Genomic DNA, 22,075 nt, shown 5'->3' with positions numbered 1-22,075 from the left:
AACCACATATTGATCAACTGAATGGTCAGTCTATCTGCCTGCACTGAAACTTTGGTATAAATAGCAGATATACATGAGAATATAGTTATATTCAGAGAATGAATGAACCAGTGGTCCCCTGAACTTATTTACACCTATATAGCAGCCAAAGACATGGAAGAATGACATTGAAGCCCTCGTTCTAAGATGTATTTAATTACTAATGCAAAGTGAAACAGTTCAAATAAGAGGCCCACAGATATTCTCCCCTGGCATAATCGATAGCCTAGTTCTGAGGGCACTTGTCTGTGACAGAAGAGATTGATTCAGCTCCTATACACTAAAACACAACATCTTTCCTGTCAGGAGTGATTAAAAAACATCAGGCCTTCAGTTAATGCTTAGGGGTTCTCTCCATTTTGACTCAGTGGAAAAGTAAATTCTTAAATTGCTTTCAGTTGTTGAAGCAATCAGATAGAAGAAAAACTTCCTGTGTGGATCAACAGCAGTTACCCAACCTGAGGTTGGTTATCTTTGGGAAGTCCCACAGTTTGTAAACTGTTTTGCAGATGATCACACTGCAGATTTGGGCTCTACCAGCTGTGAGCTGGGGAGGATATTCAGCAGTAAAAATTGAGTTTAATGGCTGGATTTGCGAGGGGTATTTATGGTGACCTTCATAATTTTCCTTGCAGCATTGCTACAGCACTAACCTTAGCAATAATCACATGAAACACTGATAACAGCGGTGCCCACAGTAATGTCCTCTCTGCTTCTGTAAACCCATAACCATCTGTCCTACCTTTTCTCAGCATTGCCACGTTTTAGTTTTACGTTCAGTTTAGCTGCATTGCAAGTAACATAAGTATTAGCATATGTTAAGGTTGTGGAAGGCACAGCTTATCCCTCTGTGCTGACCAGCTGCAAGGTTTTAAATCTGAGAAGCTCACTGAGGGTCCTTCAGAAACCCTGTGCATCACTGCTGGGGAGAGATTTCTCACTGATTAATGGAGGCCAGAATAAATTTGTCTGCTTCCAGCATGTTAAAAAATAAAAGAAAAATACACTGCCACAAAGACTTGGGAAGACAGCTTGTTTCCCAGCTAGTCTTTGTATATACAAGTATTGTTTCAGATTTTTTTTTTCAACCAGCAAAGCCAATCTACCAGAACTTCTTACAGAACAGGTGTTGGACTGTGTGAGCCCTCCTATGCTCTGTCCCTGGAGCTGCAAGGGCTAGTGGGGACAGTGTACAAGGTCCCCTCATGTCCCAGCAGCTCCTAGTGAGAATGCTCAGCCTTCCTGAGAGAAAAACCCACAGGCTCAGCCCTAAGACAGAAGATGAAGTTGTTTTGAAACAGCAGATGAATAATATTGTCAGGAGTCGATTAATGAAAGAAAGCATCTACACACCCATGCAAGGAGTGCAGGTAATAGCAAACAGAACAAGAAATGTTCCCGGGTAAGAAGCATTACAAAGCAGCAGGAATAACTGTGGGTGATTTTCCTGACTAGAATATCTGTTATTGGGAAAACATGAAAAAGTAAAAAGCAGGGAAGGAAAGATGCTGGGCAGTTAGATTTATGATTGATATCACAGCTATTTGTATTGCAAGGAAGCAATCATGTCAAGAGGAGAAAATAGTTGTAAAATTCCTCTGGGAGATGTATAGCTTTTGCTGGGCTCACAGCCTGCAGCTGAGACTCAACTATCCTGAACAGTGTTTGTACGGGCTCAGTACCCTCACTCAAACACAGGCAAGGGACAGGGAACCTGCCCCTTAAACCTTTGTCCCTCTGCATTCAAGACTGAATATTATTTTATATATATAAAATTATATATATATTTTTTTTCTCTAATCCATTGAGGAAAATACAGAGCTGACAATAAGGTAGCATGAGTGAATCAAAGCATCCGTGTTCTGTTCTGAGGGAGGTTGAGTCACAGCCAACTAATTTTATAGTATAGTCATAGTTGATTATAGAGCAAATAATTGGCAGAAAGGGACAAAGGAGACTATTAAAAATAATCTCTGAAAGATGTTTTCAAAGCTGCCTTTTTCAGTAGTTGGACCAGATCAAAAAATAACATACCTGATTAATGCCATGAGTTCTATCCAATGCTAATTCTAAAGGAAATTTTAATTATGCAGTTACAAATAAAAGAATGTCAGCTTTGCTAGTGTATAAACTAACGACTGAGTTTTGTCTCCTTTTTCTCTTCATACCATTAGCTATAAGGTAAAACTCTGTGAAAAGTTTGCATGACAGTCAAACATCATCAAGACATGAATTTAAACTGAGGTGAGAAACAAGGAGCTGACATAAGAAAGACTCCTTTTTGTAGAGGAATGCTCTAGCTCAGATCCTAAACTGTTATCTACATTTGACATTAAGTTAGTTATTAGAACTATTAATTCAGGAACTTTGAGAATCCACCCTCATCATTTTGTAGTCATCTAGATTATAGCCATAGGCATTTGCCTTTTGAGAACAGCAAACACAAGCTAAATGCAACTTGAGTAGTTAGCTAAAAAATACAGGAAAAGTAAGACTGCCAGTCCGGAACATGAAATATTATGCCATTTCTTATTTCCACAAGGAATGGGGGAATCTGGGGTATCCATCAGCTAGTTTATGGAAGCTGCAAGGGCCGGTGAGCTGCTGAGGCATGAGCAACACACTACATAGGGACCATTTACTGAGACTGTCAACACACAAAGCTGCCAAGGGATAGTTGAGTTGTAAAATGCTCCAGCTACCACAGGAGATGCATTACATTATTTCAGTATGCAGATAAATTGCTATCCAGCTCTTGGAAGCTGCTTTGTGAACAAAACAGGGGAATAAGATAAACTTGCTCTCAATCGATGAATAATATAAAACCAGCAAAAGGAGCAGAGCATACTACTACAATCCCTCAACTATATTAGGCAATCAATTTTTTGCCTTTCAATATGTAGAATATTCCCTCACTGCTCTCTGCGGATGCCATGCAGTGTGAATACAGCAATCAAAGTAATAGTTGTCGGAATAATCAAAATAATATATGTCAGAAAGAAGCAAGTAAGTACATACATTCATTAAGCAAATCTCCTAAGAGCTTAGCACACAAAGCTCCTTCCAGAATAGCTGTACAAACAATTGCACGCGCTAACACATGGTTATAACTGTATTTCAAAGTCAGATGAAAAATATTCCTCAAACTAATCATTTATTATTATTATTATTTTTAGTTTCGCCATGAATAATCTCTTGTCAGGACAAAACACACAGTGCAGCTGCCATCACGAAATTAATAAAAGTCATAACTGAAGTTAAACTACATGGCTTTGAAGAAAACTTAAAAAGCTTGGAAAAGGCAACGCTGTCAACTGTAATGGGCATTGGCAGCATCCAACACTGAACATCCACCTGTGAAACAGCAGGATGCATACCCAGGAACAGAGGAGACAAAAAGTTGGAACTTACACTGGGATGCCCATAAATACAAACTTGCAGGCCAAAGTCAGACAAATCAGAAGTTTGGCTGCCTTCAAAGCTTTTCTCAGCAAATTATTTAAAGTAGGATGGTACAAACCCAGTTAATAACCTCAAAGGTCTTTGTCACCATTTCCACAGCCAGAACAGCCAGTCTAGGTCACACACACACACACACACACAAAAAAAAAAAAAAAAAGGGAGGAAAGATACTGGAATGAAAGAGCTGTTTCCAAAGCTAGCTAATACAGACAGAAATACTTCCTTTAGCTACAGACGTGTTCTTCAACAGTTCTATATAGCATCTTGGAAGGAATTGAATCCTTTTTATGACTGAAATCAAACGCGACGCATCTCAAGTTTTGGTCATCTGAAGCATGCTAAAAGCTTTAAATATCACCATGTCTCACTCCAAATTATAGGAGGGAGATGAGGTTCACTCAATATCTGTATGCCCAGCGTGAGATTAAGAAACAGCAATTCAAATGTTGGTCCAGCCAGGTTATTATAAATCCTAATCAGGGAGACGGAGAAGGGAAGGAAGGCGATAGATAAGACAGGAAAGAAGCAAGAATCACATAAAGCAGGGATAGTCACCACTAGGATTCAGTAGCAGTCCTATTGCAAGACATTTCAAAGGTCCAATGCAAAAGCAGCAGGGGGGGGAGAGCAACAGCAAGGCCATCCTTGGGCAGCAAGCAGGTAGCAGCAAGTCATCACAGAGCCAATCTGGGAGGAAGCAGCAGGACTCAGGTAGAGCCCGTCAGGATACAGGAATTCTGTAGTGAGGAATCTGATGGCAGACATCTTTGTTCTTCTTCAGCATCATGGTAGAGTGCAGAGCAAGTCCAAGAGGAAGAGAGGCAGGTCGTGAGGCTTCTCATGGCAGAAACCTCCTCTTCTTCATGAGGAATCTGTTGGCAGAAAACCTCTGTTCTCATGGTTTTCAATTCCTCTTTTATCCTTCTTCTTCTGCCAACATGGCATTCCTGGGCGCTTGGGTGAGTGTCATGTGCAGCACCTCCTGAGATGGCCATCCTCCTCGAGATAAGCCCACACAGAAGACCACTTCACAGCCATTAAGCTGCAGCTTATCTCTTTCTTGTGGCCCCTGGCCTTGTCCACCTGTGTCCCTTAGTTCACAACCCTTGACCAGGACATGTCCATCGAAGTTCTCCAGACAAAGGATTTCTCAGCCCTTGCCCAGGACTTGCTTGGACTTGTTCATCTGTGTCCCCAGCAAGCTTTGAGACAATGATGTAAAAGAATAATCTCTTACACACCAGCAATACTTTGTGTCTCTTTGTGCACAGCCACTGGAGTTTATAAAGAAGATGAAGAAAGGTTCAGCATTTCTATTACACTCCTATTTCCCCTGTTGGCCTTTGTTTCAGTTATAAGCTATGGTGCAGTTAACAGGGCTGGGTTGTGACCCCCGAAGCCTCGGTACAGATCTCAGTTCTGCCCAAGGATTTTCTGCGTGACCTTGAGCCACTTCACGTCTCTATCCCATCTGTAAAATAGAATGATGATGCTTCCTCTGTGCAGCAATTTGTCTTGTCAATTTAGGAACAAACACTGATTTGTCTTGACTACTTGCAACTCCTATCGATTGCAAAGGAAGTTAGATGTATACAATACCTCTTAGTAGTTGGCATTTGGAGACAAAATAACTTTGAGGAACCGGACCATTAAAGTAAACATTTTGTCCATGAATGTCCTACACTGGTATAAACAGTGTCTAATAAAATGATCCTTGATTTTAGTGCAGGGTAGAGTAATAAATAGCTGTTTAGAAGTTTAAAGAGTGTTTCACAGGTCAGTGGGAATAGGCAAAGCCTTGAGAAGCAGCCCTCTCACACCAAACAGATTTTTTAAGCCTGTATAACTTTGAAAATAAACATTAGTTTTCATCATCACCACATCGGAGGGCAAATGTATGAGCTAGAAATCATTTCTCTAACAAACACCAAAGCCCTGACATCCAGTGGGGACATACTGATGCTATGCAGGAGAGACATTAACATACTTGTGAGGTGAAAGAGATTCCTCCAACCTATATGGCAACAGCCACCCCATTTCATCTTCTTCATAAAAGCACTATGCCAGCAGTGCTGATAGCTTTGTCATCTTTCAGGTGAAAAAGGAGAGGAATGCAAAAGCTATCAGCAAACAGAAATCACTGTACAACCTTGTTACTAGCTCTGCATTGACTGCACATAATCAGATAAGAACACATTTCATTCCTGAGTCAAACACCACAAACTGGATTAATCCCAGGCCACGAGGCCAATGGGGTTACCTAATATTGACAAAAGCCTAAATAAGAGAGTAGTAAATATTACCCTGAAAATATGTTTTGATTATTAAAAAGAATTTCAGAATAAAAACATGCTGTAAGCGTTGTTCCTTACCCTTTGGCTGTTCTTACTGCCTGTTAGCCATAAAGCCTGAGAGTCTTGGTTTTACTTTAAGAAAGCATTCACCAGGGTATTTTTTGGTTGCACAGTGCTGTAAATGTCATTTGGATAGAGTGAAGACATAGAGCCAGAATAATCCTAGTGTAATTTTTTAAGTCACTGGAATGTCCCTAACCAAGCTTGCTCACAACCTTGAGTGGCATTTGGGATCACAGAATCATAGAACAGCCTGGGTTGAAAAAGACCACAATGATCATCTAGTTCCAACCCCCCTGCTATGTACAGGGTTGCCAACCACCAGACCAGGCTGCCCAGAGCCACATCCAGCCTGGCCTTAAATGACTCCTTGGGCAACCTGTTCCAGTGTGTTACCACCCTCTGTGTGAAAAACTTCCTCCTAATATCTAACACGAACCCCTCCTGTCTTAGTTTAAAACCTTTCCCCCTTGTCTTATCACTATCCACCCTTGTAAACAGTTGTTCCCTCCTGTTTATATGCTCCCTTCAAGTACTGGAAGGCCACAATGAAGTCCAATCAAAGGGTTTGCCTCCTGCAGTAGGTGTATGCAGCAGGTGAGAAAGCTCCTGAATAATTTGAAACACTCCATCTGAAATACTTATGGGGAGACATTTTCCTGGCTCAACCCATTTTTGCTTAATTCCCAGCTCAAGCAGACTTTTGCTGAAAGCATGGAAAGTTCATAACGCTCAGATTTTACAGCAGAAGCTCAAAGATGAAATCATGAGTTGCTTGTGGGTAGTGCACAAAGCAGATTACACAGTCTGATTTTCATTTTGCTTTTCTAGGGAAAGCAAGAGCAGCGTTTATAGCATTGTAAGAAACACCGATAATTTTTCCATGCTTGACTATTCTCATTTATTTTCTTAAATCAAATCAGATCAGTCAGCTTATTTGAGAATGCAAATGCCAGCTGTCAGCACCCAGCCTCCCCATCCTCACTCTTCTCCTTTTCCTTCACTTCAGGACACACTTCAATTATTCTTATATGTTTCAGAGTTGGGGAAAAGTCCCCAGGAGTGAAGTTACAAAAAATTAATTGTATGTGACTTTACCATCTATGCAACACCTGGCAGTTTAATTTTCCAAAAATTCCAGTGGATTTTGTGAGCTTTGATGGCAGGCTGGTGCCTTTGCATGAGATGTACCCAAATTCAAAACTTTTCCAATTACACACTATGAAAAGGCTCCAGAAGGGACAGGGAGCAATTGCATCTCGATGATGATGTTGCAAGCAGCTATCTATTTTAAGATGGATATTTTTGTCTAAAATACCTCCATAAAAACACCTTATTTTTTTTTTTTCTTTTGATCAACTTATTTACTGAATTTCATCTTAGAAAAGTCTGACAAGCTGTGGTGTATCAACCCTCCCACATCTATGATTCACTCTGCTTTTCTGCCTAATGCTTCACTTAATCTTCTATCCAGAGCAGCTATGGACGTTATTGGTAACCCTTTCTTGTTCTTCAGTCACAAGAAATGATGCAAAACCCCAAATAACATGAACAACTGCAATCACTGGGAGCTTCATTCCCTAAAATAAGACTGCAGAAGATGATAAAGTTCTTTCTCGGTCTTTTTCATCTTCGTCTGCCTCTTAATGAGGCATCTGCAAAAAGCTGTTTGGTCAGACACTCCTTATTCATAGTTAAATTCTTATGGGATTAGCAGATTTGTTATACTCAGAGTACAAAAGTAAACAGCATATGGCTCTGTTAATATCCTTATAATGTCACCACGCAATCTGTCAGAATGCAAACTTTTCTGAGCAGTTTTCTTCGAGTTCACAGTAAGAAAGAAAAAAAAAGTCTTAAGAACTCTTCTGTATCACCTCAGAGAGAGTGAATTGTTTTCTGACTCTTGTTCTGTATTTCCAGCTTAATAAGTATGTTGAAGCATAATACCTCCAGTAACAAAAATACAGTGGGAAACCAGTTACTTTGTTACAAGGAGTTAAAAGGTCATTTCCCCTTGATGAAAAGCTTGTTCTATCAGATAAGGCGCTGCTACACTCCATATCACTGGCAACCCTTCAAAAGGATTCAGAAATTAAAGGCATTGTTTGAAGATAAAGGCGAGAAGGTCATTTGCCTTGTGTTCAGTCCTGCAAACCTTGCTGGGTGACCCTTTGATATTCAAATGAAGAGCGCTTTAAATTGTTTTTATCTTCATAGAGCTAATGAATGCTGGCTGACAAACACCTTTAAAACCAGTCAAAACTCTCCTGGAATTAAAATTCAAAACAAATATTGCAACATGTTTCCATGCAGACAGAGTACCTCCACGAAATTCACCCAGGCTATACCCACAGTTATGACAGCACTATGCTTTGGTCCTATGGCTTTTCTTGTTCTTGTTTTTGTTTGTCTGATTGATTGTTTTAACTCTGGTTAAACTCTGTTTTTACTGGCTGAATAACATCTGACATAATTTTCAATGCGTTCTTGCAGTGGATTAATAAAGCTGAATAAACAAGTTATGTATGTAAAATCTATGTCCTCTTTGAGCCCTGTGCCTTGTACAGTGAAACGAGCCTTGCAATTAATGCACAGAGTAGCAGAAAAACTACTTACAAACTTTTTACTGCCAGAGACTATATAGCTGCATATTATTATATGTGTAATTAACTAATCTGGAACATTGCTCTGATATACAGTGTGTGCACTCCTTTCGTTAGAGGAATAGATTCTGATTTTAAAGCTTTTTCTTCTTTTACGATTCATTTATGGGACAACATTATGATTATTCTTTAAATCTCTTGTAATTTTTTTGTAAGAAGTAACAATCTTCAGAGGCTTGCAATGTCTCTATTAAAAATAAGACACCACACAACCCTGCTCTAAGGGACAATAAACATTTTGTGCCATAAGCATGCCTGATTGTTGCTGTGACCTCCTTCATTACCTTAGAAGCTGTTTATTTTAACCTTACTTCCATTCTATTTTGGCAACTCTAATAATAGCCCTCTAACTCACATTCAATAGTAAATATAAACAGGATCATCTCACTTTTAAAATACACGTGAACTCTGTCTCCCAGATGACTATCAAATAATTAAAAAGTGAAAAAAAAAAATCCTTACCTAATGGAGCTGACTCACTGCTAATGCCCAACAGGGGAATCCAGCAGAGGCAGGCAACAAGTTGGAGATGCTGGTGGGAAGGTAAGGGCTGCTGCATAGTGTCCAAGGCAGCTTTTATCCATGCATCTGCAGTTGCTTAGAAGTTAACTTTTGAAGTCCTAAACTTTGCAGGAAAACACATTAGCCTGCCTGCCTGTTGCAATTTCTTTTTCTTTTTTTTCTTTTTTCTTTTTTCTCTCCTCTTTCTTTTCAATCCAGTCTCCTGGAGAGGGCTTAACGTGTCATTAATCTCAGAATTTCCAAGAGGGAAGCCCTCCAGCCACACACAAACCACACTCACCCCCCCACGCACACAACAGCCGAGCGCATGTGTCCCTGCAGCTGCTTTCCCTGCAGCTGCTCTGATTTACACACTCCGTAACACACCCGCGCACACACGCACCCGCAGAGGGTGAGAACAGCGCGTACCGCCAGGATGGGTGGTGGGAGGTGAGCCTGCAGAAACTGGGGCTGTAAACCAAACCTGCCTGCTCACCACCTTGTCAAGACCGACTTCAAGTCACAACTTACATCTGACATCGTGTTTTACAGAGAGGAGCATAAAAGTGCTAAAATACGCGTATGCAAGTAGTTTGTTTTTAGATTCCGCTGCTGCAAACCTGTTACAGAATCACACTGTCCAGAAGGTTTGTGTCCTGGGTCGATGCATCATTGCCTGCTATTTTAGAGAATCATTGTTTGCTACTGAAATAAAGCCTGACAGCATCTGGTCTGTCAGCTCTTCGTGAGAAATGAGACGTGTGCTTCAAAAGGTTGGGAAAACAGACGCAAATGACAGAGAAAGAATTCAATCATTCGTGCTTTTCAATCACATTTTCCTTAAATTTTACCTAATTTTAAAGCATTACAGCATGGGTCCCTTTGAGCAGTGTTTAATTGTAAGGCAACCTATACTGTCAGCCTAAAGCATGATATGAAGAATTTGCTATTAAATCACATGCTATGCTCTGCATTTGTGCCATTTTATTCAGGGGATATTGTATCCCCTCCCACTGCTCAGTGTTTTCCATACCTGCCAGTGTTTCTTTTCTCTGACTTGTCAAGTTTGATTATTTTGTGTCTACTTGTTTAAGCAAGGATACAGTGAATTGTCTGATATAGTAATAAGAAGTCTGTAAACAATCCACTCACATCAGTACAAGGACCGTTTCCTTTAAAAACGTAAATAAACCATTAAAAACGTTCCACAGAACATCCAAGGATTTCAAAGCGTTGCTCATTTGTTTTAACTGCATCCCTTTGAAGAAATGTACCACTGGGTTCTTTGAGACCTATAGGTTATTTGAGAAGAACCTTCTAAAAGCTCTGTCCTCAATTTTGATTCTGGATTTAAATGTTGAAAAACAGCTGCTTAGAACAGTCTTATTGGATGAGCTATGTCACAGGCCTGAGTTATAACTCTACAAACTTATTAGGAGTCTTTCCTTTGATACTACTGACCCTTAGAATATATTCCTTCAAGTTCATTAAGACTCCAAACCCAGTTGTTCTCACCTTTGTTTCTAAGATATTTTCATTCATTTCCTTAACACAAATGTCTGAAAATATTTGAAAGAGTGGTGAGGCCCTGGCACTGCTGCCCAAAGAGGCTGTGGGTTCTGAATCCCTGGAGGTGCTCAAAGCCAGGTTGGATGGGGCCATGGGAAGCCTGATGTGGTGGGTGGCAACCAGCCCACAGCATGGATGTAGAAATGGATGATTTTCTAGATCGCCTACAACCTGAGCTACGAGTCTAAGATGTGTAACTCTAATGGTTAACTACAAGGATTCATGGAAATTTCTGAAATCTATTGCGGATTGGGTTTAAATGAAAATACTGGAAAGCAAAAGTAATCTGCAACAAAGTGAGAAAGCTTTCCACAAACACTCCAGCCATTATAGGTCTTCTGTGCAAAGAAAAAAAAAAAAAGTAACTAGCCAAAAAAAAAAAAAAAAGTACCAATGAAAGATATTCAAGATGCACTGCATAGGAGAAAAGGGATGCTTAGATTGGCTTGCTTATCTCCTTAACTTTTGTCTCCTTAAGCAGGTTTCAACCAGAGGGAGAATCTGAAGGTGGATACTGCTGGTACAGATGACATGAAATATTACTGTCCCAGGCAAGAAAGTTTCCCTGGGCTGAATTTGGCTCCCTTCAATTTGGGAGGACAAACAATTTCAGGTGAGACAATAACATGCAAATCCCCAGCTCAAGAGAAGGCCTCACCTAAGACCAAAAAATAACAAACAAGACCTCCTTCCTCTCCAAATAATTAATCCAAAAAAAATAATAGGGAACTAAAGTCATGGAGAACCTGCAAAGAAATACTGCAGAATGCTCTCTCAGTTCTGACACCATTAGCTTCAGTAAGAGGAAAAGTAGAAACTGCCCAGAAAGTCAAGGACACTTAACACAATTAGCTTCATTGTCTATACAAGAAGACTACACAATTCTGAACACTTTACACTAATCCATCTTGCATTGCGTTCATTTTAAACAGCAGAGATGAGTAAGGGGAGTTAAAACCAGCCAAAAGTCACAGCTGGGAGCTGGCAACAGCAGTTTAGCCTCAGCCAAAAATTGTTCAATGGATACGCATGTTAGATATTCATATTCACCCCTTTACAAGAAAGAGACAGTGTTTGCCTGGAAGATCCCACTCAGCAAGCTGGCATTGTGGGGCTGGGAACAGGCTGCAGGAACTGGAAGGGCTGGAGCAGCCCATAAAGATGTGAAAGATGTGGCAGGAGGGCAGCAGGAAAAGCAGTGAGCTTTTTGCAACATTTTGCTTTTTGCTTCAGATGCAAACTATACTTCAGGATGGGAGTGAGAATTTAATTGTAAAAATGCAAATAACTCAGAGGCCTCCAGAGATGCAACCTTCTGACACTTTGTTCCAAATATGAAATGCCCAGGTTCCTGAGTTGGTGTAGGAATTTTAAGAGCTACATGCAGAAGTGCTGGGTGATAGGGAGGTTTTAAGGGATAAATCCCATCATTTCTCTCTCTAGTTATATGGAAGCATCCATCTACCTGGATCACTTCAGGAAGGAGACGAGACTGAAACATTGCATTTCTTCCCAAAAACTGAGTACTACTAGGACTTTTTTTTTTTTTTGCAAGCCAGCAGAAAGCTGTACTGTCCTTTTTAAACACAGGCAGTCATTAGAAACTGATCTAGAAATGACAGTCTGAGTTTATTTCTTTCTGCTTCCTATGAGGAGTATCTTTAAGGCTGTCCCTTGGGGTTGCTTTCTTGGCAAGAGAGGATTCATTATTCATGGCTGGCAAAGATAGCATGACCCTGCATGTACATACACTTTGTTAGTAGGACAGAGTCCTTCAGAGGAAGAAGACATATCATTTAATAGCATAACTCTTTCTGCAAGCCCAAATTTACTGATTTACTCACGCCAAAACCCTCCTCTGTGCTTTTCTGTGTGCTTGGTTAATCTGACAGAAAATACCTGCCCTGTCCAGCGACAAAAAATAAACTCCTTGTGCTCCCATGGTCTATACCTATTCTCTTGATATTGACTGCCCAAGTCCAGGAACTTGCAACCTTTTCTACAGTTTCAGAAGAGGGGAAGAGGTCAACATAACTGATTTTAACCAAGTCCTAGCAGTCTCAAGCATGGGATCCATCCGCAAGGATTCTACATAAAGGGACAAGAAGCTTCTCAGTTCTGGAATTCTTCTCTGCTCTCATTCCTGTTACTCATCTCTGTCTGTATATATTGGATAAATACCAAACAACATTTTTATACCCAAAGTACAACATTCACTTATCTTGATAACTCAAACAACTATTCTTTATCTCACCACTGTTATTTCAAGCAAATGAAACTAAATGGGAAGCACTTTGTCTCACATTGTGTCCAGTTTGGAGAAATAAACAATGGTCACACAGTTATTAGAGTTGGTACTGTCCTCTGTTTAGTTATCTAGTGTACAACAGGCCTTTCAGTTAACAGAAGTCATTCTTTTTCACGAGACTCATTGTTCAGAAAATAATATGAGAAGCAGTATACATAACTCACAGGACAAAGCTCTTCATTTAGTGAGAAATAACTGCCATTTTTAGAATAAATCATTATACAGAAGTATGCTTCTCTTTGCACAGCCCCTGGAGACCAGAGAGCAATTTGCACACTCAGCAGGTTTATCCTTCAGTTTCTAGTTTCCTTGTGGGAGAACTCTAGTGGATTTCATTAGCTGATGGGCCAAACTATAGGCATTCATGCTCTACAGAAAAGATGAAGAAACCCACTCATTATTTCTGTATTTTTGAGAGTATACAGAGAATACATGCTTAAGCTCTGAACAAACCTGTTAGAGAAATTAAATCAGTTCCTTCGAACTATGTTGATGCTTGGAATGGGTTGCAATTGGATGAGATCCCTAATCTGACATGGTGCACACAAGCTCAGGGTGCTCAACACATTTCTCTTGCTCCTGGTTTGCCATGTGCATTGCCCCAGCCATCTGAACTTCTAGGCACTGCACACCCCTATTAAATTTGCAGCCGCACCCTTCTCAAATGGATTCTGTCACCAAGCCAGGTGACAGGATCTCAGTTGCCTGCAAGTCAGTATGCACTAGGGCTGTGCCATAAATGAGGTGGACATTCTTCACAGGAGCTCCTTATTTAACTGGAAAATGCCAGGCTATTGTAGAGATGTTAATATAAAAATCACATCTGTAATACATCTCTGGTACAGAGTGCCCTAAGATACACCTAACCATGGCTGTCATTGTTCAGCAGCTCCACATAGAAAAGCCCCTTTTGGTTTGAAGATACTGGCAATTAGTAAAGACTGCTAAAAAGAAGAGTCCCATATTCAAACGGTGTATCAAACGGTGTATGTTGGAACAGCTGGGGATTTCTGATCAGAATTTATTTTCAGGAAAAACATGTAGTTTCCACAAAATCAGTAAAAAGGATTTTTTAAAGATCTTTTTTGTTCTTAGATCTGCTCAGTATGTTTCTTTTTTTTTTTGTGAGCTGCTCTGGTGCTAGAACTGGTCATTGTTTTGTCTTCCACAGGGAACTACTTCATTTATTGTTCCATTTAAGTGAAATGGAATATTTGGTTAAAAAAAAAATCCTGCAACCAAACACACACAAATAATAATAATACCTACATTTTGATTGGTTTTCTTCAAAATTAAGATGAATAAGTATAGAAGTATCACAATACTCTTAGGGAGTGGAAATTCTTGTAACACTTTTACATTAGTGCATCAGTCCAACAACACAGGATAGAGCAGAGAAAAGCAATTGGATTTCTACTGATAAATGTCTTTCCTGTTCTTCCAAAGCCTTTTCTTGACAAAATAACAAAAAGTAGGAGCAAGAAAAACATCCACTTGTAGCACTGACTATGGACCCATTACACTAATATGAAATCCACTGTTCCTCTGAAAAATTGCAGACAAGATTTTCTCAGAGTCAACTTTCCATTGAGGAAACTGTTTCCTTTGAAACAACATCAGAAAGGTGTTTCCCAGGAGTTTCTTATCAGTGTTAGCAGTGTAAAGGTGGGAAGGTGCTATTCCTACCCTGAACCATTTCATTCAGCTTTTTACTGGAACTTTCCCCTTTGAAGAAATCAAAATCTTTAAAGGTGAACAGTGAGGTGCCAAACCCCCAAGATCTTCCAGCCAGGAGCAATAACAACAATCAGAGCAGAACCACCAGGCTTAACAACAAAAGGAGGGAACTTGGCTTGGGCTGAAACCAGTGCAAACTGGTATTAAAACTGACTGTCCATATATCTGTCATCTCTTCTTTCATCCTCTTATTCCATCCTGGCCTTTACAATGTGATCTTATAAGAGGATGTATGTGAGCAGATGTTGCTTTCAAAGAAAGCCCAATTACTGTGAACAGCCTTGGCAGGGTTCTGCTCTAGCAAACCTGGTGGTTGCTTCTATTTCTTCAACACAGATGTTGTCTCTTTGACACTCTTAGACTGCTGAATAAGCAAGTGCTGCCGGTGGTCAATAAAAAGCATTGTTGTTGTAATGGAAATATGATATAAGTAGTATTGAAAAGTAAACCATGACTAACTAGTGGGTGAATAACAATGTAGATCAGCCCCCTAATTTGATCACAGTTTCCTGCATTCATTCAAGAAAAATGTTACAAATATTATTTCTTTTCAGATATTATAGATCATTTTAAAGTATTAATCAGGATATTCATCAATATCCTGATATAATTATTATATAATATATAGTACAGATATAATATAATCATCAGATTAACTCAAAGGATTAAGAGACAAAGAACCCAGCATAAGGACAGTTAGATTCCTCCACAGGACACTTTCAATAACACATAGTTTTAGCTTCTATGATGTCTCCTAGAAAAACCTCACTGCACCATTGCAGAAGAAACCAAGTCACATCAGCCTAGTTGTCAAATTCCCTTTCCTGCTACCTGTCTCATACATAAATAGGAAGAGTTTTAACAACTTTGTTGCAACATTTACAATGGAACAAACCAGAATTTTATTTCAAGCTATCAGTAACCTGTGTTTTACCCTTTGTCCTTATCACAGAGGAAGTTGCATTGGAAAGGACAGAGATTTATTGTGAAATATTTTTCTTGCATTTCTTCATAGTTCTGATAGGTGACATTTTTAAATGTTTGTGCTTTTGGTACTTACATATAGTAAGTGATAAATTTATGTTACAACAACAATTTCATGAAGCTGAATTGCTTTCTTAGTGGATTTATTGCCTTGAAAGGTAGTGGATTGATAACAAGAGAATTAAATCCTCTCTTTATCCCCAAAGCAAGTATAATATGGGCATTACAAATATTTCCCAAACCTATAAATCGGGTATGGCACCCAAACTATCATCCACAGGGACATATTACTCCTTGCCTTTTTCCTAAAACTTCTTCCTCTATAGATTTTACAGCATACATCAACTACAAGAACAAAGAGTAGTAGTACAGCTTATTAACTTCTCTTTATGAACTTCTATTTTCTGTATTAAACAATAATTATCAACTTTTTGTGTTAGAACAGGTATGTAGGGAATGTTAGATGTTGGTGGTTAGCATTGCCTTGGAAGGCAAACAGGAGCTTCTGAAACACACTTTCAGCCACGAACAGGAAAATCCTCACCTTTTATAGAAACAGTTTTTTCAAGATCTCATCATTTTGCTGGTAAAATTGTCAAAAAGCTCAAAGTAGTTACCAAGTTCAGCCCACCTTGAAAATAACTGAAACTAGAGAAATGATCATAGAATCATAGGCTCATTAAGGTTAGAAAAGACCACTAAGATCATCTAATCCAATCATCAGCCCATCACCACCACCGGGCAGCTCTCTTCTGGTACATTCACTGCACTGATTTCAGTTATTTATTTATGTAATTTGTACACATCATCACATGAAAAAAAGCAAGTTATCAACAGCGAGCTCAGAAAGACCTCACAGGAGCAAAGAGCCAATTTACAGTCAGCCCAATCATTTATTTCTATAAGGCCTCCTCTTTCTGTACTCTCAACCAGAGGTTTTTGCAGATCGCAGGTTTTCATCTTTTAAGATATGTTTAAAAAAAGTCAACTCATTACCATTTTTTTGCTGAAGAAAATTATGTAGTGAAAAAAGCAGATGTTGAATAAAAACAGTAGCACTCCAAACACATTATTTCAGCTCTTAAAAATAAGAGTAATCTTATAAATTCATGTCTCATGAAGAGATCTCATCTCACTCACCTACCTTTGAAAACCTAGTGAAAAAAATTAATAGAATAATGTTTATCATAATATTTTAAAGTAAATGAACATTTCACTGAAGTTCTTATGGCTTATTTTTTCCCCTCCATTAAGGTGAGAATTCTCTCCAAATATCACACCAATTGGAGTTATAACTTGATTTTACAAACCTGTTTTGCTTTTCAGGCAATAGATAATGGCTGCTTTTAAATAATTACATTGCTTAAACACAATTAGTGTCTCTCAAACAAGCCTCCACCAGGCTTTTTTTTTTTTTTTTTTTTTGAATGCTTCCTTCCTTTTAGTCCAACTTCTGTTATCCATGTCAAAGAGGATGGGCATTTTTAGGACCTCATTCCAGATTAGTTTTCCTTAACCACTTTTTAAGGGACATTTCACCCTGAGGAAAAATAGCTCTTGGCTTCTAACATTCATAATATTCAAATGTTGCCAAGAGTCAGTTACTACTGTTGCTCACTACTGCTGTTTCTTTTCCATCCATTCATTTTTACTGGCAATATGAGATTTGCTGTTAACTACCCAACAATTCCTTGGTTGCTGCTTCTGAGTGTTCATGAAAACAGTGCAAATGTAGTAGAGAAAGTATTTCATTTTCCAGCTTTACACTTTATCTCAGCTCAAACCGATGCACTACAGGCACTGAAATTAGTAGTTTGCTACAGCAAGTGTCATATAAGCATTATGGTATCTATTTATATAAAAGAAAGGAAAAGGGTTTTGCTTATTAGATACTTTAATCACATTTATTCCTTCCGATTTCACAGCATTAATGTCACAGGTAAGGTTTTGCACAGCTGACTACCTATTAATTGAATACTCTAATTCAGCCTCCAATTCTGCCTTTTAATGGTTGAAAGCCCATTAAAGCACCTATTTCTCTAATAGCTGTGTAGAAAAGTTAATGTTTGTTGCTGTTTCAACCCAACTGAATCTTCTCCTTGTCTTCCAGCTGAGCACTCTGTTGTGCACTTTTTTTGTTTGAGTCTGGTGCCAGAGCACCACAAAGCACTTTTTAAGAAGTATGTTGGTGAGGGAAATAAGGCATGCTTGCTCTGTGTGTAAAGCATCCACAAGAAAGTACACATCTAACAGTTTCCTCTCAGCACATGCTATTCATCTAAGATCAGTTATTAATATGAAATAATGACCTGCAGTGTCTTTACAAATTAAAAGATACCAATATTTGGGCCAAACCCTTCGCCTATTCAGCTCAGCAGACGGGACAAAGGTAACCAGGGTCTCAGTAACTTGCACAGAAGATAGGAAAGCATTTTTCCCCAGCACACAAATGTCTAAATGTCTCTGGTCCAAGATGAAGCAGGTTAAGTTACAGGACAGTTCTCTTTTTTGGACTATAAAAAAAGAACATATCTTTGGCACCTGCCAAGATTGCTTTTGACTTCCATGCTGTGAGCTTGTAAACACTACAGGCAATGGCATCTCACTGAAGAGGATACTCAAGTGGTATCATTAGGAGACATGGGGCTTGCAATTCTTGTTACAGCATTTTTTAACACATTTAGTAGAATTGATTAAATATCACCAGCTAAATTATGACTAAACACCAGTGGCTAAGTTATAAAATCAGCTACCTTGATAATACTGTTTAAATGTGCTTTGCTCTTTTGAAGGCTTTCTAATGTATTACAACTTGACCATTTTTGTTAATTACTCTAGAATATGTCAACTCACAATGTTGCCTGGCCTAAAGTCAAGAAGTAATGAAGGCTTTGTTAAATAATTAGCCTTAGACTATAAGACAAAGTCATCCATCATCAAGTCATGGGTTTTGTTTTGCTTCCACTAAATTGTTTCAGCGTAATTTCCTTTGGTAATAAATCTTAAATCTATGACATTCAATAACATCACAAAATACTGAATTTACTCTATGTATTTAAATGCAGGCTTAATGCCTATATGAAACCAACACCTCGCACATCCCTTCGAGGTATAATGGATATAAAATATTTAAAACACAAGCCAACCTCTGCTTAGATGAAGAAGAAACTTCTCCAGTGAACCTGTTATTCCCTGGGTGCTCATTAGAGTTTGCTGAACTTTCCTTGGAAGCAGCTGGTGCTGGCCTGTGCTCAGCAAGATGAACAACAGCCTGGCTTTTCACATCACAATAAGCTTCTCACATTCACAGTGGGCCACAGAATACACATTGGTCATTTCATGGTGCAGCAGCCATTGTGTTAGCCATTATTTCAGCCATTGGATAAATGGCTTCTTCCCTGGGTAGGCAGCCACGCGTATTGTGCCAAGGCTGAACAACTGAGGAATAAGACATCAGTTACGAGTATGAGAAAGCTCAGCAGCCATTTTGGGAAATCATGGCCCATTTTAGTGCATGGCTTGATAAGTCCAAGAATCTAACTCCTATTATACTACTCTTTATTTATTTATTTGGAAGGTGAACAGATTAAAAAGTGATTCAGTTTCATAAACTCACAAAGTCATGATAGCCCATAGACTACTCAACAAAAAATGGGAATGTCTTGCTGCACGTTTTGGTTTTCTTCAAACTCTGGGTTCTAAGAGAGCCACTTTGATCAACTTTGCTTAATTTTGTTGAAATTAATGTGAATTTTCCCAGTTCTATGAACTGTGAAAACATCTTTTTCACAAGTTTCTCTGAGACAGACTTGCCAAAGAATATGTAGCACAGGAAAAAAAGGAAAATGATTTTTTCCTGGTATATCAACAAGAATCCATGTCCCGTTGTCTATCCCCCTAAGTCATGCTGATAGTGCCTCCCAAACGTCCCAAAGAGAAGATAAAACTTGAAAGATTCACATAACCTCTAGCTTCACGGAATATACAGACAGCTTTCAGCCTACTGAGAGATTTTGATTTTGGAAGGTGAAGACAAGACACACACACTATCTGATCCAACAGCATGCCAAAGGCAGTGAGTGAAAGCACTGGCGGCTCAGAAAGACCTGTCAGGAATTTCTGGAATACCTGCAGAGTTTCAGCAATGCTTACAAATTGCAAATGTCATCTTGTGATAGACTGCAAATAATTAAAAATGGCTAAATGTACTGCTTGCAAATGGGGTTGCTGAAAACTTTGATCACAGACAGAAAGGAATTCTTTTAAAAAACCTACTGTTAACAGTAGGTAAAAAGTTAATGAGAAACATGTAAATAATTAATTCTGCCTCTAGAGCCAGAAAAGATTTGTTGTTACTGTTAATGGACTCACAATATAAGTTGTGTTCTATTTTCTGCAGCAAGTACTGGATTACTTGATCTCCATACCAAAAAAAGTTATTGTACTGATATGGTTCTGTATTCTCAATAAAAATATTTTCCTAGGTTAACTAAAGAGACTTGCTTTGAAGACAGAAGATCTAAATCAACATTTCAAAATAAGCAACACATTCAAATAAAAAGTGTTTTCAGAAAACTATTGAAGAAAAACATGCAAAAACAACCACCTGGTTGATATTTGCATGAAAGCTAATTGTAAAGATAAACTACTTAAGATTATCCATTGTAATAATGAATTAAAAAGAAATGTCTCTTCCCTCCACATGATGTTCTTCATAGTTATGTCATCAGGAGATGCAATACCCCTCCTTTACTTACATACAGAGTATGCAGATATCACATCCTGTGAAATTAAGTCAAAAATATGTGCAGGATACATATAGGAACCCAGGTGTTCAGAAGAACCAGGCTGGTTTCAGATGCAATCATTTCACTACTAAACTGAAAATATACTCTGCTTACATTATTTGATAATTATTTTGGCAATATTATAATAGTATCATAATGTCAAAAGCAAGGCTAAGTAATGCAATTGCTCTCAGTAGTCCTATTAAAATAATTTGTATAAGCTTGCTGGGTGTGTTGGCTGCAGAGTATTAGGAACCGGGTTGAGAGAGATGCACCACAGGGACAACGGAGATACCATTGCATCAACCAGCATTTAGCTTCAGAATAGGCAACAGGTTTAAAAAAAAAAATAGAGCACCATCTAAGTCCTTTCTATATAAGATAGAAAATCAGCTCTAGATACGGCTTCATTCATGCATGACAGGCACCAATCATACCTAATTATAATAAATGCATAGGGACTACTCTTCCTTTTAATACTGACAGAGAAAATGCACCTTGACTATTAATTCTCATTTATATGTAAATAGAAACAAATACATTAGAAGGATGAAGGTTTCTTTTGTCCAAGAATGAAAGTATGTTTCTCAGGCTGTGGATTTACCATCGTACAGGTGTAAAAATGCACATTAAGAGTATCTAAACTAAAGACCATCCAGAAAAAGATAATAAAAATAAAAATGAACAAAAACCATTGAAAGTACCCCAGATAACTCTTTCAACTGAGGAAGCTCTGGGCAGGTCCCTGTGTCCACTCTCATCCCCATTAGTGAGGACTTCCCCAGTCCCCACCTGCATGCCTCAGACCAGCCCAGTTCTTTGCCCAGCATCACGATTCCCACCCAGTAGCATTTCACGAGGAGCTTTTATCCTTTTCCCCTTTCCCCACTTGGGGTGGCTGAGGTAGCCAGAGGCATTAAGAGCTTTTATAATGCTGTAAAAACTAAAAGAACTGATGGGGTTGGGAATCACACAGCTCCAGCCATTCTGTCTGTAGAAGGAGGAAATCTCACTGTGTTTTGCTGGAGGGCCATTACTCAGCTGGACTTAAGGGACAGCAGCAGATCTTATCATAGTTTCAGCCTTGTTTCTGACTCCTTTGGAAAATGCTCTCCACTGAGCTGATTGCCAGCAGTTTCTGGGCAGTTGGGCAAGGGAGGCAAAATGTGCTGCATGAGATGCCAGCTGCACTGTCCTTGGTTTTGCCTTAGGCTGCAGATGTGCCTTAACTACTTGAACTGAGTTGATGGGCTTGTGGCTTTTCAAATCAATTTACGCTGCCTTTGTATCAGGTAAACCCCACAATGCTACTGGAAATTGTTTGTATCAGAAATAAGCATAAAAGAAGGCTACAGCACATCTAATACACACAGCAGCAAGAAATCCTGCAGCATTTATACTTCCTGTATGAACAATTTCTGTGTGTTTGTCACATGCTGCTTCCCACATCTGGCCAAGGCACACATCTCAACTTGTCAGGGGATGTTGCTATTTCTAGTTTCTGCTTTGCAGGCTCGATGCATGCAACTGTATGTGACCTAGCAACAGATCTGTAAGAGCAAATAATACCAGAGCTGATGGGAATAAAATTAATATATCTTTTACAGGACACAGCTGCTGAGCTTGTGCTGCTCCCTGCTCAGAAATGTGATGAAAAATGTTCCCCAT

General features: G+C 39.0%; 1 protein-coding gene across 2 annotated transcripts in view; it reads right to left on the bottom strand.

Moving 5' to 3' along the window:
* LOC125696571 (von Willebrand factor D and EGF domain-containing protein-like) overlaps positions 1-10,727 on the bottom strand; it is a 168,961-nt gene extending 158,234 nt beyond the window's left edge. For both annotated transcript variants that reach the window (XM_048952370.1, XM_048952371.1), the window contains exon 1: positions 8,984-10,727. In XM_048952370.1, coding sequence (XP_048808327.1) covers positions 8,984-9,080 — 97 coding nt within the window. In that variant the 5' untranslated portion in view covers positions 9,081-10,727. The remainder of the gene's footprint in view (positions 1-8,983) is intronic.
* Between the last annotated feature and the right edge of the window lie 11,348 nt (positions 10,728-22,075).

The sequence above is a fragment of the Lagopus muta genome, chromosome 8 (genome assembly GCF_023343835.1).
Source record: "Lagopus muta isolate bLagMut1 chromosome 8, bLagMut1 primary, whole genome shotgun sequence".
In the NCBI taxonomy this organism is placed as follows: Eukaryota; Metazoa; Chordata; class Aves; order Galliformes; family Phasianidae; genus Lagopus; species Lagopus muta.
This window is presented reverse-complemented; position numbering and strand designations above follow the sequence as displayed.